Below are 13,893 nucleotides of genomic sequence, written 5' to 3' on the forward strand. Positions count from 1 at the left end.
TTGAATCATTCGCCAATTCATGCCGCCCCGCCCTTTCCGCCCCGGAGGCGGCCAGGCTCGCTTCCCCTCTAGGCTTCTTTCGGGCCTCTCTTTATGGTAGCGCTGAGCCTCTCTAGCCTCGCTCTCCGTTCTCTCGGTGGTAAACTACAGGAAGCGCTGAAAAGCGCGTGCGCAGGCCGCGCTCAGAGGTGGCGGCTGTGCTGCGCACTCCGTTGTTGGGGAGCTCAAGCTAAAGGTAAACGGAATAGAAGGGGAGGTTCGGGGCGGGGAGACAGGTTCCTGAGTGGGAGGGGGGCCCGGGCCGGCTGAAGGAGGTCCCCGAGCAGAGGAGGGGGAGCACGTTGGACACGTGAGGGGAATTTTCAGCTGCGTGCTGGGGCCTTCCGCGGCCTGCCGCCCTGCCCCGACCCCCTCTCCCTCAGGTCGATCTGCGGCCTCTTGTGTCGAAGTCAAGCACAGTTCCTGTCAACTCCGCGGGTTGTCGCCTCTCTTGGGGAGACCTGGAGCCCTCCTAATTTTGACTTAAGGTTTGTCTTATTTAGAGGAGAGCTTTTGTGGCCTAGAACCCCATTTACTGCTTATCTGTCCGCTCTTTGGGTTTTATTTTTTAAATCAGAACCTTCCCAGTCGTAGCTGTTTGGTTGAGCCTGGAGGTCGAATAGTATTGTTTTCTCCATCCCGGTAGCATGAACATAGTAGGGGCTCATATGCTGTATCTGGTGGCTTACAACATTCTCAAACAGCCGGTGAAAAGTAAGGTAGTTTTGCATGCAATGCAGGAGACCCCGCTTCGATTCCTGGGTCGGGAAGATCCCCTGGAGAAGGGATAGGCTACCCATTCCAGTTTTCTTCGGCTTCCCTTGTGGCTCAGCTAGTAAAGAATCTTCCAGCAATGCGAGAAACCCCGGTTGGATCCCAGGGTTGGGAAGATCCCTTGAAGAAGGGAACGGCTACCCACTCCAGTATTTTGGCCTGGAGAATTCCATGGGCTGTATAGTCAATGGGGTCGCAAAGAGTCTGACACGACTGAGCAACTTTAACTTTCTAAAACTATACTTTTACCTTTACAGTCTTGTCCTTAGCAAGACTTCCCATACTTTGTCATTCCTAAAATGTGTTAGTTTCCCAGAGGGGAATCATTTATTGAAAAATATAAAAGATGAAGCTTTTAAGTTGCGTGATTCTGGAGTAGGTATTCCCAGGCTCATTTTTTTGGAAGGAAGGAGGTTGGGATTCTAATCAGGCTAAAGAAAGTGTTGCTTCGCAGATGGCTCAGTGGTTAAAAAAAAAAAAAAAAAAACCAGCCCGCCAATGCAGGAGATGCGGGTTGGTCTCTAGGTTGTAAAGATCCCTGGGAGAAGAAAATGGCAACCCACTCCGGTATTCTTGCCTGGAAAATCCCTTAGACAGAGGAGCCTATTGAGCTACAGTCCACAAGGTCACAAAAGAGTCTGGATGTGACTAACAACAAAGAAAGTGTTAAGGAGTTTTAACTGCTCCTGTGAGAAGAAGCCCCTAGGGAGGGGCTTGTGTGGGAGGAACGCCCTTGAAGTGCTTGTAACCACAGGATTGAGGTAGAGAGGGATAGTTGCTGGATCCTGAGCATCTGGTTATACTGATTTGGGGGAGATTCAGCCTTCTCCGTGTGAGATTCTGGCAGTTGAGGAGCATGTATTCATTCGGAAGATGTTACCTACTATGTGCCAGTGGTAGACAAGCTGCAGCCGTAACAGGACCCAGATGATTCCTGGCCCTCATGGAGCTTAGTATATAATGGGAAAAACTCACAGGAAAGAAGAAACCCTGTGATGAGTGCTAGGAAAAGGGGAGTCCCTGAACTTCGTTCTTCTTTTGGCTTAAGTGATACAGAAAATAACCCCATATAGCTTCTTCCAACAGGTAAGAAGTAATAGAGGCAAATTTTCAAACAGAGAAAAAAGGATCTGTAACAATAGAATTTGAGTAAGGCATGCCAGAAAGGTAGAAGACAGGGACACTATCTTGAAGGATTAGTTAGCATTGCCTGGCTTTCTGAGCAAGAGAACAGTGAAAGTCGTGAAGCCCTGTCCACCTTCTTCAGGGGATCTTCCCAACCCAGGGATGGAACCCAGGTCTCCCGCATTGCAGGAGGATTATTTACCAGCTGAGCCACAAGGGAAGCCCCAATATGAAGACTTAAAATGTAACAGAAACTTTCAGGTAGTGTAGTTTGACCTGCAATGTCTGATGTTTGAACAAATAATGCCATGCTAAGTGTCCAGACTTTTGTTTTCTAGGAGGAGATGGGTGTTTTCCACACAGTTCAAGATCACAATCACTTACCCAACATCTATATTGAGTATTAAGTTAATTGTGGTTGTTGTTCAGTCACTAAGTCTTGTCTGACTCTTCTGCAACCCCATGGACTGTAGCCTGCCCGGCTCCTCTGTCCGTGGGATTTCCCAGTCGAGAATACTGAAGTAGGTTGCCATTTCCTTCTCCATAGTATTATTAGTATTAAGTACTGTTAATTAATCTGTTTTTAAAAAAATTGAAGTATTGTTAAAAAATTAAAGTACTATTCATCTCCAGGAGTAGTTAGTACTCTTTGACAGTTTTGACCACATCCAGAATTCAGGTAAAATAAAGAGAGCTTTACTCATTCGTCTTGGTCTATAAACAATCCCTCAGTTGTTGAATTTTAGGGGTTCTGTTCTCTTTGACCTTTAAGGACCCTAGAAATAGAGACAAATCACAGATGGAGTTTGGAGACCTGAAAGGTTTGCTGAATTATTCCAAATACGAACACTGTGCAGTATATCAAAGTGTTAGTCGTTCTTGGGTCTAAGTGTTAGTCATATCCAACTCTTTGCAACCCCTTGGACTACAGCCTGCCAGGCTCCTTTGTCCATGGGATTTTCCAGACGACATTGGAGTGGGTTGCCATTTACTTCTCCAGGGGATCCTCTGGACCCATGGATTGAACCTGGGTCTCTCACGTTATAGGCAGAATCTTTACCACCTGAGCCACCAGGGAAACATTATTGTGCAGTATATAGATGGGACTTACTATTTTAATCCAGTCACCCACCCTATGTGGCGCATTTAATCTCTTTACATTTAAAATGATTATTGATAGGTATGTGTGTTCAGTGCAGTTCAGTTCAGTCACTCAGTCGTGTCTGACCCTGAACTGCAGCACACCAGGCCTCCCTGTCCATCACCAACTCCCAGAGTTTATCCATACTCTTATCTATTGAGTTGGTGATGCCATCCAACCATCTCATCCTCTGTCATCCCCTTCTTCTCCCACCTTCAATCTTTCTCAGCATGAGGGACTTTTCAAATGAGTCAGCTCTTCGCATCAGGTGGCCAAAGTATTGGAGTTTCAGCTTCAGCCATCAGTCCTTCCAATGAACACTCAGGACTGACTTCCTTTAGGATGGACTGGTTGGATCTCCTTGCAGGTCCAAGGGACTCTCAAGAGTCTTCCCAACACCACAGTTCAAAAGCATCAATTCTTCGGCACTCAGCTTTCTTTATAGTCCAACTCTCCCATCCATACATGACTACTAGAAAAGCCATAGCCTTGACTAGACGGACCTTTGTTGGGAAAGTAATGTCTCTGCTTTCTAATATGCTGTCTAGGTTGGTCATAACTTTCCTTCCAAGGAGCAAGCGTCTTTTAATTTCATGGCTGCAGTCACCATCTGCAGTGATTTTGGAGCCCCCAAAAATAAAGCCTGACACTGTTTCCACTGTCTCCCCATCTATTTGCCATGAAGTGATGGGGCCAGATGCCATGATCTTGGTTTTCTGAATGTTGAGCTTTAAGCCAACTTTTTCACTCTCCTCTTTCACTTTCATCAAGAGGCTCTTTAGTTCTTCCTCACTTTCTGCCATAAGGGTAGATCCGCATATCTGAGGTTATTGATATTTCTCCCGGCAATTTTGATTCCAGCTTGTGCTTCCTCCAGCCCAGCATTTCTCATGATGTACTCTGCATATAAGTTAAATAAGCAGGGTGACAGTATAGAGCCTTGACGTACTCCTTTCCCTATTTGGAACCAGTCTGTTGTTCCATGTCCAGTTCTAACTGTTGCTTCCTGACCTGCATACAGATTTCTCAAGAGGCAGGTCAGGTGGTCTGGAATTCCCATCTCTTTAAGAATTTTCCACAGTTTATTGTGATCCACACAGTCGAAGGCTTTGGTATAGTCAATAAAGCAGAAATAGATGTTTTTGTGGAACTCTCTTGCTTTTTTGATGATCCAGCGGATATTGCCAATTTGACCTCTGGTTCCTCTGCCTTTTCTATATCCAGCTTGAACATCTGGAAGTTCACGGTTCATGTATTGCTGAAGCCTGGCTTGGAGAATTTTGAGCATTACTTTACTAGCGTGTGAGATGAGTGCAGTTGTGTGGTATTTTGAACATTCTTTGGCATTGCCTTTTTTAGGGATTGGAATAAAATCTGACCTTTTCCATGTACCTATTGCCATTTTGTTTATTGTTTCTGGTTGCTTTTGTAGTTCTTCTCTTGTTCTCTTCTCTAGTGGTTTGATGATTTATTTTTTCACTGTTACTTTTGGATTTCTTTCTTTTTGTTTTTTGTGTATCTGTTGTAGGTTTGTGGTTACCATAGGTTCATATATATTGACATATAATAATGATGTATGTGTGCGCATATATATATACACACATATATATATAAATTCACAAGCTTGCATGCTAAGTTGTTTCAGTCATGTCTGACTCTGTACAACCATATGGACTATAGCCTGCCAGGCTTCCCTCCCTGTCCATGGGATACTGCATGCAGAGAAACTGGAGTGGGTTGCCATGCCCTCTTCCAGGGGATCTTCCTGACCCAGGGATCAAACCCACATCTCTTTCTGGTATCTTAGACCGCAGAGACAGTTTCAGAAATTCTCTGCTCATTTGGCAGACGCTTTAGGGTTAGTAAATGGATCTCCTTCATGATAGTGTAGGTGCCCTTTAAGCAGCTGCTTTTTTGCTCTGTCCCAGGAGGGGAAAGTCTTTGTACAGGCTCCTCAGTGATATTCCTCCATACTGAAGACCCTTGTTGGGGGTGGGTTTCCCATTGATACCATGTCTCTCTCGCTTTTACCCATCCTCTATATGACCTCTCTATCACTTGTTCTGCAGCCCTCAGTATTTCTTCAGCAGGAATTGATCTGTATGTAGGTACAAATTCAGCATGTTCATGTGAAGAGATAAGTTCAGGGTCTTATACACTGTCATCTTTGAGACCTCCCAAATATTTTAAATGATACGGTGGACTGTATTATTGTCTGAAGTTCACTTTATGGTGCCTGGGTCTTGAGGCTTAAGACTGTTTCACTTAGCCATGTAACCTTTCTCTTGGTGCCCATTCACATGTCCTGTAGGTAGTATTTGAAGATAATAGGCCCAAAAAGTTGACAGTTGCGAGAGGCATGACGTGTGTGCACGCACCCATGCCTGAAACTGCTGATTTGCATAGGAGGGGTGAATGGAATTACTATTATTTTTTTGTTAAAGGTAAATGCGAAAATGCCTTATATAAATTGTCCCTATGCTGAAGAAAGACTTTTTTCATGAAAGGGAGAGATTCTTAAAAGTTGACCTAAAAATACAATAAGTTTTTTGTTTGGTTAAAGTTCCTCTTGATGTGATTTTTTTCCTACTGACTTTAAGAGTGGTAACAAAGGGGTTCTGCTTTAACCCCTGTAGGAGGCCTACGACCGGGTCTTAGAGCTCGTGTTATTAGGAAAACCTGCTCGCATCATGGCCTTGTTTCGAGGTCACTTCTTCAGTGCACCTAACCTACTTACCTTAGAGTTGGGTAATGGATAGCAAGAGAAAATGCTTAAAACTTACTTCAAGGGATCTAGAAAAAATAAATTTAAATTGTAGTGTTTAAAACCCAAACTGGAATTAAAAGAACAGATTGGAAATTGCCATTGCAAAAAGTCAGAGTGGGCAAAGTGGGTGAAAAGGGAGTCAAAAGGTATGGACTTCCAGCTGTAAATAAGTAATGGGGATGTGACATCCAGCTTGATGACTAATTAATAATTCTGTACTGCATATTTGAAAGTTGTTGAGGGAGTAGACTTTAAAAAAAGAAAAATCAAAGAAAGAAATTTGTAACTGTGGTGGCAGATGTTAACTAAACTTACTGTGCTGATCATTTTGCAATATATACAAATATTGTATTGTTTCATTGTACATCCGAAACTAATATAATGTTGTCAGTACTTCAATTTTTTAAAAAGGCATATATCCCTGAGCTGTCAGTGTTCACATCATATGAGGAGCAGATATCCAGTACTTGTGTTTACTACCTCAGGTATAGAAGAATGAAGTCTAACAAATCTATATTTACTTCTTTCTCTCTCAACTCTTCTTGCAGTGTTATAAAAATATTGAAAGTTAATCTTAGAATCACAAAACATACTCTGTTTAGTTATTGAGGGAAAGTATTGGCAATTCTAAAGCAAGAGAAAATTGAGAATGCAGAACTTTTTAAAGAAAATGTCAAATAATAAAATCTGGAGTTAGTAAGGAGAGACTTTATTGAAAGCATTGTTGCCAGAGGGGAAAAGAGATTATTGCAGTGAAGCGAATTCACCAGAAGATTTACCAGGGGAAGAGTAAACAGTGCTTGGAACAGAACTGCTTGGTCTGATTATAGATCCCAGATTGTTTTAGCCTGAGGCCAGCTTTTTCTCTGGAGGGATCCTTTGCTGGCTCTGGCTGAGGTTATACCAAAGTTCAGGGGCCTAGAGGAAGGAGAGAAACTTAAAATATGGTTAGCTGTATTTTTCCAATTTTGTTCCAATTGATTATTTCAGCAAGCAGTTCAGCTGAATGCGCATAAATTTATAAATGAGACAGTGGGGATTTGGAGGTCCTTTGTTCAGGTCGTAGGTGAACAGTGGGATGTTCCTGAGTCTTACAGAAGCCGTACAGAGAGTAGGAGGCTTTCTTTAGGCAAGCCTGGTCAAGAACCAGGAGTACAGGTCTCAGGTGAAATTCAGCTTGTTAAAAGGCACTTTTCCATTTGAAGTGGAAAATAAATGTACAAAAAAAATTCTTTGAAATGTTTATATAGGAAGGCCTTTAGGATACTCACTGACATTCAGGAATTAATAAATCCTACATCACTTAGTTTGGAAATACTTACAGACCGATCTCGATTGTACCATAGTGACATTTTCCTAAAAGTGGGGTAGGGAGGGGAGAGTGGAAAACCAATCTAAATTAATCAGGTCTAAATTAACACATTTAAGGCTTATTGTATGGTTTTCATCCAATCCCATAAGAAGCTGATTTTTTTTTTCCCTTCTGTGAGAAATACTAGATATTGTGCTGGTCCAAGTGACTTTTCCTGTGTTTAACGTATTTTCCATTAAAAAAAAAAAAAAAAAAGGAAGTAAAATTGTGACTGTGACACTGATATAAAATCAGTAGTACCTGGTTTTTATTTTCCTTATTAACAAGGGGATTGATAAGATGTTATAACCAGTTCAAATGATAGAACAGACACATTTATTGATCAGGAATATTGAAATAAATGAGCAAATAGAGGCAAAACTGTCTTCTTCCACAGTGAGCCAGGGGAGTCAGTTGTACCTCTGACAGACAGAATTTACAAGAATATGGACAAGAATTGCTCTGCATTGCTGTTATATACTCTTGTCCAGGGTAAAATAGCTCAAAGGCAGTGAAAGACTCAGAGCTCCCACATAATTGGAATGTGGCAACCTGAAGGTTGTACTCTCAACGGCGCAGTTTTCCACTGAAGCCAGGTATTTTTCTCCAAACCTAGTTTATGAAATTTACAGCTCCTTCTCCCCCTCTCAAATAATCTTCCCTTAAGTATCAGACTTCCTAGAAGGCAAGTGCATGTCTGTGTGTGTTTCTTATTCTTTTTTGATGTACTCTGTAAATATAGAAGGTGCTTGGTTAATGTTCTGTTAATTGAATTATCTACAGTGAAGTGAGTGAATGCGATTCTAATTCAGTCAGTGCATGGGCCTTACTAAGATCTCTCTTTTCTAATAAGTTCCCAGCTAATGCTAGTACTAGTTCATGGACAATAAATAGTAACGTATTTAAGGAAGACATTGTGCTGTCGCTTCAGTCATGTGTGACTCTTTGCGACCCTTTGGGTCGTAGCGCAACAGGATCCTCTGTCCATAGGATTCTCCAGGCAAGAATACTGGAGTGGGTTGCCATGCCCTCCTCCAGGGGGTCTTCCCAATCCAGGGATGGAACCCATTTCTCTTATGTCTACTGTATTGGTGGGCAGGTTCTTTACCACTCGTGCCACCTGGGAAGCCTTGGCGATCATAGCACCATGCTGCAAGTGAGGAGAGCAACATGAGGCTACTAGACTACCATTTGAAGAAAAAAAAAAATGCTAATTCTGGGTCACATTGCCAGAGCACAGGCCTAAGTAAGTGAGCAAAAGAAACAGTTGCTTGGAAACAAATTCAGAGAACTCTGTAGTGGAACCTTAGCCTAAGGGAGGGCGTTGGAGTTAACTACAGGGGAGGAGTACCAGAGGGGTAAGTTTTAGAAAGCAGGCAGCAGCCACTGAAATCACTGCCTGAAATTTTGTGCTTCTTGAGCTAGCCTGGCCTTTTTTTTTTTTTTTTTTTTTTTCTTTTTTAAAGCAATGTTTGAATGTAAAACTGCTTTGATACAGGTGTGTACACTTTTATCATGACAGTTTCACTCAAGTGAATGGTTCCAGTATGCCATTGAGCTTTAAGCAGTGTGAAAAGTACATTTTGTACTACAGCTGGTTTTGTCTTCTTTCAGACGGGGCACTTTAATTTTTAACTGAGGAGGTCCTGTAATTTGTTCATCAGTAGTTCAGCTTTCTTTTAGCAGCACAGAAGAGGTGGGAGATAATGTGAAACTGGCACCAAAGAAAGATCTCTACTTACTGGAAGGTGGCGGGGGAAAGGCACGGTAAATGAGGCTACTAAATTTAGCAAATAAAATACAGGAAACCCAGTTACTTTTTAACTTCAGAGAAGCAACAAATTACTTTTTAGCAATATTTGGGATATAATTTAAATTGTTTATGCATTATCTAAAATTCAAATTTAACTGAGCATCCTGTATTTTATCTGGCAACTCCAGTAGTAAATAATTCTACCCTAACAGTGATACCTTAGAGATCCCACACATTGTTCTAATTATAATAGCTTTATAGTAAATAAATTTCTTATTTTGATTTCCTTCAAGATTATCTTGGCTTTCTTGAACCTTTACTCTTCCATAGACCAGCTTGCTAAATTCTGGATGGTGGGGGATTTGTGGAATACCTGGTGAAATTTTGATTGTAATCATACTGAATTTATAGATAAATTCCTGTAGAATTGACATATTTACTATAGTCACACTTGCCATAATTATTTTCTAATGTTTTTGTAGGTTTTTGGTAAATGTCTTTCTACTCCTTGCTTGCTAAGGGTCTTCTTTTTGTTATGCAGGCTTTGAATTTTATCAAATGGCTTTTTCAGCTTCCCAGATAAAAATTTTGCAGCACAAATCTGACTCTCTTTAATGTTTTCTCTAGGGTGATCTGCTAGAGAGAGTTCTCTAAGCAAAAATCAGAAAGAGGAAATTTACTTGAATCAAGCATGATGGATCCATGTTCAGTTGGAGTCCAGCTCCGTACCACAAATGAGTGCCATAAAACCTATTATACTCGTCATACAGGTTTCAAGACTTTGCAAGAATTGTCATCAAATGACATGCTTCTACTTCAACTGAGAACTGGAATGACACTTTCTGGAAACAATACAATTTGCTTCCATCATGCAAAAATTTACATCGACAGATTTGAGGATTTGCAGAAGTCATGTTGTGACCCATTTAACATACACAAAAAGCTAGCCAAAAAAAATTTACATGTAATTGATTTAGATGATGCCACTTTTCTGAGTGCAAAATTTGGAAGACAGCTTGTACCTGGTTGGAAGCTTTGTCCAAAATGTACACAGATAATCAATGGAAGTGTGGATGTTGATTCTGAAGACCGGCAGAGAAGAAAACCTGACTCAGATGTATGTAGAGTCAATTTTTTCTCTGTTACTTCTACAATGTAGGGTTTTGTTTAATTATAAAGAAATCATTTATATCACTGTTTATTACAGTTGGCCCTTAAACAATGTAGATTTGAACTGTGCAGGTCCACTTATATGTGGACTTCTTTCAGTCAGTACCGTACTGTTACGATCTGTGGTTGGTTGAATCCAAAGATGCAGAGGCCCAACTCTGGGACTTGAGCAGCAGCCTAGCATTTTGGTCTCCACAACTGATTGTGGAACCAGTTCCACTAGAATATCAAGGGATGGACTTAAATGCAGTGAATATAAAGTTGGGGAGGTAAAAATAGATGATGTTTTCTAAATATTTGTGTAAACCCAGATTGTATGGTAAAGAGTGTTGGCTTGGGGAAAGAATAATATAATATTCCCTAGACTTTCAAGCTGCAACTCCTAGTGCTAAGACATTCTGGCATTGCCAGAGCTTAACAATCTTAGCTCCTTTTCTGATACTGAAGTAACTCAGTAGGTTATGCCTGCCAGCAAGGGTTTGAAATACAGCAGAATGAATTCCCTTTTTTATGAAAGACTTGAAAACTGCTGCTTTAAAAGGAACTTCAGAAGTGACTTGAAATAATTGTTTCTTATTTCAGCCTTTCTTTTGACTTTGGCACTATCCCATTCTTATCTGGGTTTTTAAGATGCTTGTGAGTTTCCTTTGCGTCTAGCTCTGAATTCATTCTTCTTATTGTCAAGGCTAATTTTAGGACTCCCTACTGTCAAAAAGCATACATTTTTACATTGTAAGTATTAAATATCTTATAGCTCTCTTCCTTATTCACATGCCTACATTTAGATTATTTAGCCGTTATCAGAACAGTTTTAAGATTTCATAAAGCTGTCTGGTGTAGAACAAGGACTGGTATGTCAAAGGAGGACTTCTCAAGTTTTCTATTTATAAGCAATTTATAATTCTTGCTGCTGGCAAGAATTTTTCTCAATTTTCTCCTTTCTATTAATAAACCAAATTAAAAGATAATTAAAATTTTATAGTGCTTTTCCTTTGTTATCCCCTCAAAGGCATAGCTCCAGGACCCAGTATGAATTTTGTTACATTTGGCCACTAAAACTTTTTTCTTTCTTTTTTGCGAGTTCCAGACTGTCTTCCTGGCTAAGAAATAATCTGGATTAATGTTAAGTGAAATATCTATGTATGGTTTGATATTAAGATTTGAGTTAATAATTTGTTAACCTTTATTCAGGGAAGAACTGCTAAAGCTTTGAGGTCATTACAATTTGCAAACCCAGGAAAACAAACTGAATTTGCTCCAGAAACTGGTAAAAGAGAAAAAAGAAGGCCTGCCAAAAATGCAACAGCTGGTTCAGACAGGTACACTATGTGTTGTTTAAGTCATATGTTAACTTGCCTCACATCTGTATTGTTTTCCTATCTTTCTCTTACAAGTTTTGAATTTTCTGGTCAGATAGTTTAAATTCGGTAATCTGGAATTAGTAAGAACCCCCAAGGGTCTCATAGAAAATTAAGGTGTTCCTTTCCTCTCTGAAAATTTTGTTTCTGAGAAAGTCTCAATGAAGTGAATAAGATAATCTTTTTGGCACAGTAATTAAAATAATTTAAGTATACTATACTTCTTGTAACTAAAATAATTATTTGAAAAACATTAATACATCATTTGTATGTCTCCGCTCTGTAGGTGGCAACTAAAACATAAATTTTATGAGAATGCAAGGTTGTTTTTTATTTTTTAATGTCTAAAATAGAAATGGAATCCCCAGTGGTTCAGTGGTAAAGAATCTGCCTGCGTTGCAGGAACCACAGGAGACAAGGGTTTGATCCCTGAGTTGGGAAGATCCCCTGGAGGAGGGCATGGCAACCCACTCCAGTATTCTTACCTGGAGAATCCCATGGACAGAGGAGCCTGACAGACTGTAGTCTATGGGCTGACAAAAGAGCTGGACGTGACTGAATGACTTAGCACGTATTTTCTAAAAGAAAGAGTCCTTATATATAGAATGTCCTCAAGCAAGAATTACTTAGGCTTCCCTAGTGGCTCACATGGTAAAGAATCTGCGTGCAATGCAGGAGCCCTGGATTCAACCCCTGGGCCGGGAAGATCCCCTGGAGGAGGGCATGGCGACCCTCTCCAGTATTCTTGGCTGGAGAATCCCCATGGACAGAGGAGCCTGGTGGGCTGCAGTCCATGGGGTCGCAGAGAGACAGACATGACTAAACTTCTAAGCACAGCAAAATAGAAACAATTTTGGTGTAGTTAATAGAACAAGAAAGCTAAATTGTTTAGAATATGACTTTTTAAATGAAACATTTCTAAAATACAAATTGACAAATGTTAGTGTAATCATTCAGAATTATTTTTTACACAGGCCATTATTACATCTGTGAAGGTTTTCCATTGAGTCATTAGGTGCTTTTAGGCCAGATTTGCTAGTCTGTCAAAGAACAAGAAACAGATTAATTGCAGTATAAAAAACATCTGGATGGTATACTATGATAAAAATAGAGCTATGTTCACAAAGCAGTAAAGAGATTGGTTGCTAATAAAATGTACCACTATTAACGTAGTCTTTTCTTTTTGGTAAGGGATAAATAGTTTTAGCAACTATATTATTATTTTTGGACACATTTCACCTGCTTTCCTTTGGATATATTTCAGCCCTTTACAAGAGAGGGCCTTCTTCTCACAAGCAGTTTGTTAACTTGTTTGTAGAGTAACTTTGAGTCAGGTAAGCCATGTATCAGTTTGGCAAGGTTTCATCCATAATCCAAAACATTTTATCACCCTTAAATTTTTTTTCATTACCCTATTGTCAACTAAATATTCAGAAATAAAATGTGCATGAAGTGTATAACTTGCCTTGTTTGTATCACAGACAAGTGATCCCGGCAAAGAGTAAGGTCTACGATAGCCAGGGCCTCCTGATTTTCAGCGGAATGGACCTCTGTGACTGCCTCGATGAAGACTGCCTAGGCTGCTTCTATGCCTGTCCTTCCTGCGGGTCTACCAAATGTGGTGCCGAATGTCGCTGTGATCGAAAGTGGCTGTATGAGCAAATTGAAATCGAAGGAGGAGAAATAATTCATAACAAACATGCTGGATAATTTGTGGTGTCCGATTGTGACCCTTTCTGTATTTCTAAAGTTCTGTAATTCTAAGATATATGTTAAAGTTGGTTTTGCCAGTTGATGCATATATACTCAGCGTGCACTAACACTGTCTTTTGGGTACCTTAAGATAAGTTATCTGATGTAAATTTAGATGGACTGTTTATTACTCAGCAGTCAGCTCTTCAAGCCTGTCTGGGTCAATGTAAAAAAGTAACGTATAGGCAGTCCTCTGTTTGTACAGTTTGCATGTCCGTAAATTTCCATGGCACTGATACAGTTAAATAAACCAGTTCCTTCACAGCAACAGTTGGAATTTCAGTTACTGTGGTATGTTAACTGTGAGTAGTTCCATGAAGTACAAACTTCTGCTAGCTGTTAAGCTCTCAAGTCAGTATGGGACACATGTACTGATTCAAGATCAGTGACTAGTCAAATTACTTCTCAGATCCTGCTAATGATTCGTCACTGCACATCTGTTACTCAGTTTGTTCAGACAGCAAAGCACATAGTTGTGTTGTCTCCTTGTCACCCATGTGACCTTTTACAAAGCGGGTAATCAGAAATGGCCAACAAAGACAAAATTGCAGTCAAGAAATGAAAATGATAAAGCTAGAGGTGAGACATGAATGAATGGGGTTATAGAAGGAATCACTGATCATGGGAATGTTGCCAGTGCTGCTATGCTAGAGCCTCTAGATA

The 13,893-nt window shown here is 40.4% G+C and overlaps 1 protein-coding gene across 2 annotated transcripts; it reads left to right on the forward strand.

Annotated features, from left to right (window-relative positions):
- The first annotated feature begins 129 nt into the window (after positions 1 to 129).
- Positions 130 to 13,498, forward strand: ARL14EP (ARF like GTPase 14 effector protein). 2 transcript variants are annotated; one of them, XM_020885986.2, is made up of 4 exons: positions 130 to 235; positions 9,578 to 10,067; positions 11,312 to 11,439; positions 12,960 to 13,498. In XM_020885986.2, the coding sequence occupies exons 2-4, from the start codon at positions 9,642 to 9,644 to the stop codon at positions 13,186 to 13,188; spliced, it is 783 nt and encodes a 260-aa protein (XP_020741645.1). In that variant the 5' UTR covers positions 130 to 235; positions 9,578 to 9,641; the 3' UTR covers positions 13,189 to 13,498. The 2 variants fall into 2 exon arrangements, with proteins under 2 accessions (XP_020741645.1, XP_020741646.1); XM_020885987.2 differs by lacking the exon at positions 130 to 235 and adding an exon at positions 423 to 527.
- Positions 13,499 to 13,893: the final 395 nt, after the last annotated feature.

Source organism: Odocoileus virginianus, chromosome 10 (genome assembly GCF_023699985.2).
Source record: "Odocoileus virginianus isolate 20LAN1187 ecotype Illinois chromosome 10, Ovbor_1.2, whole genome shotgun sequence".
NCBI lineage: Eukaryota > Metazoa > Chordata > Mammalia > Artiodactyla > Cervidae > Odocoileus > Odocoileus virginianus.

Coding starts and splice junctions, on each gene's coding strand:
- ARL14EP (XM_020885986.2), top strand. CDS start 9,642: ATGATGGATCCATGTTCAGTTGGAGTCCAGCTCCGTACCACAAATGAG. Junction 10,068..11,311: donor GAAGAAAACCTGACTCAGAT/GTATGTAGAGTC, acceptor ACCTTTATTCAG/GGAAGAACTGCTAAAGCTTT. Junction 11,440..12,959: donor GCAACAGCTGGTTCAGACAG/GTACACTATGTG, acceptor TTTGTATCACAG/ACAAGTGATCCCGGCAAAGA.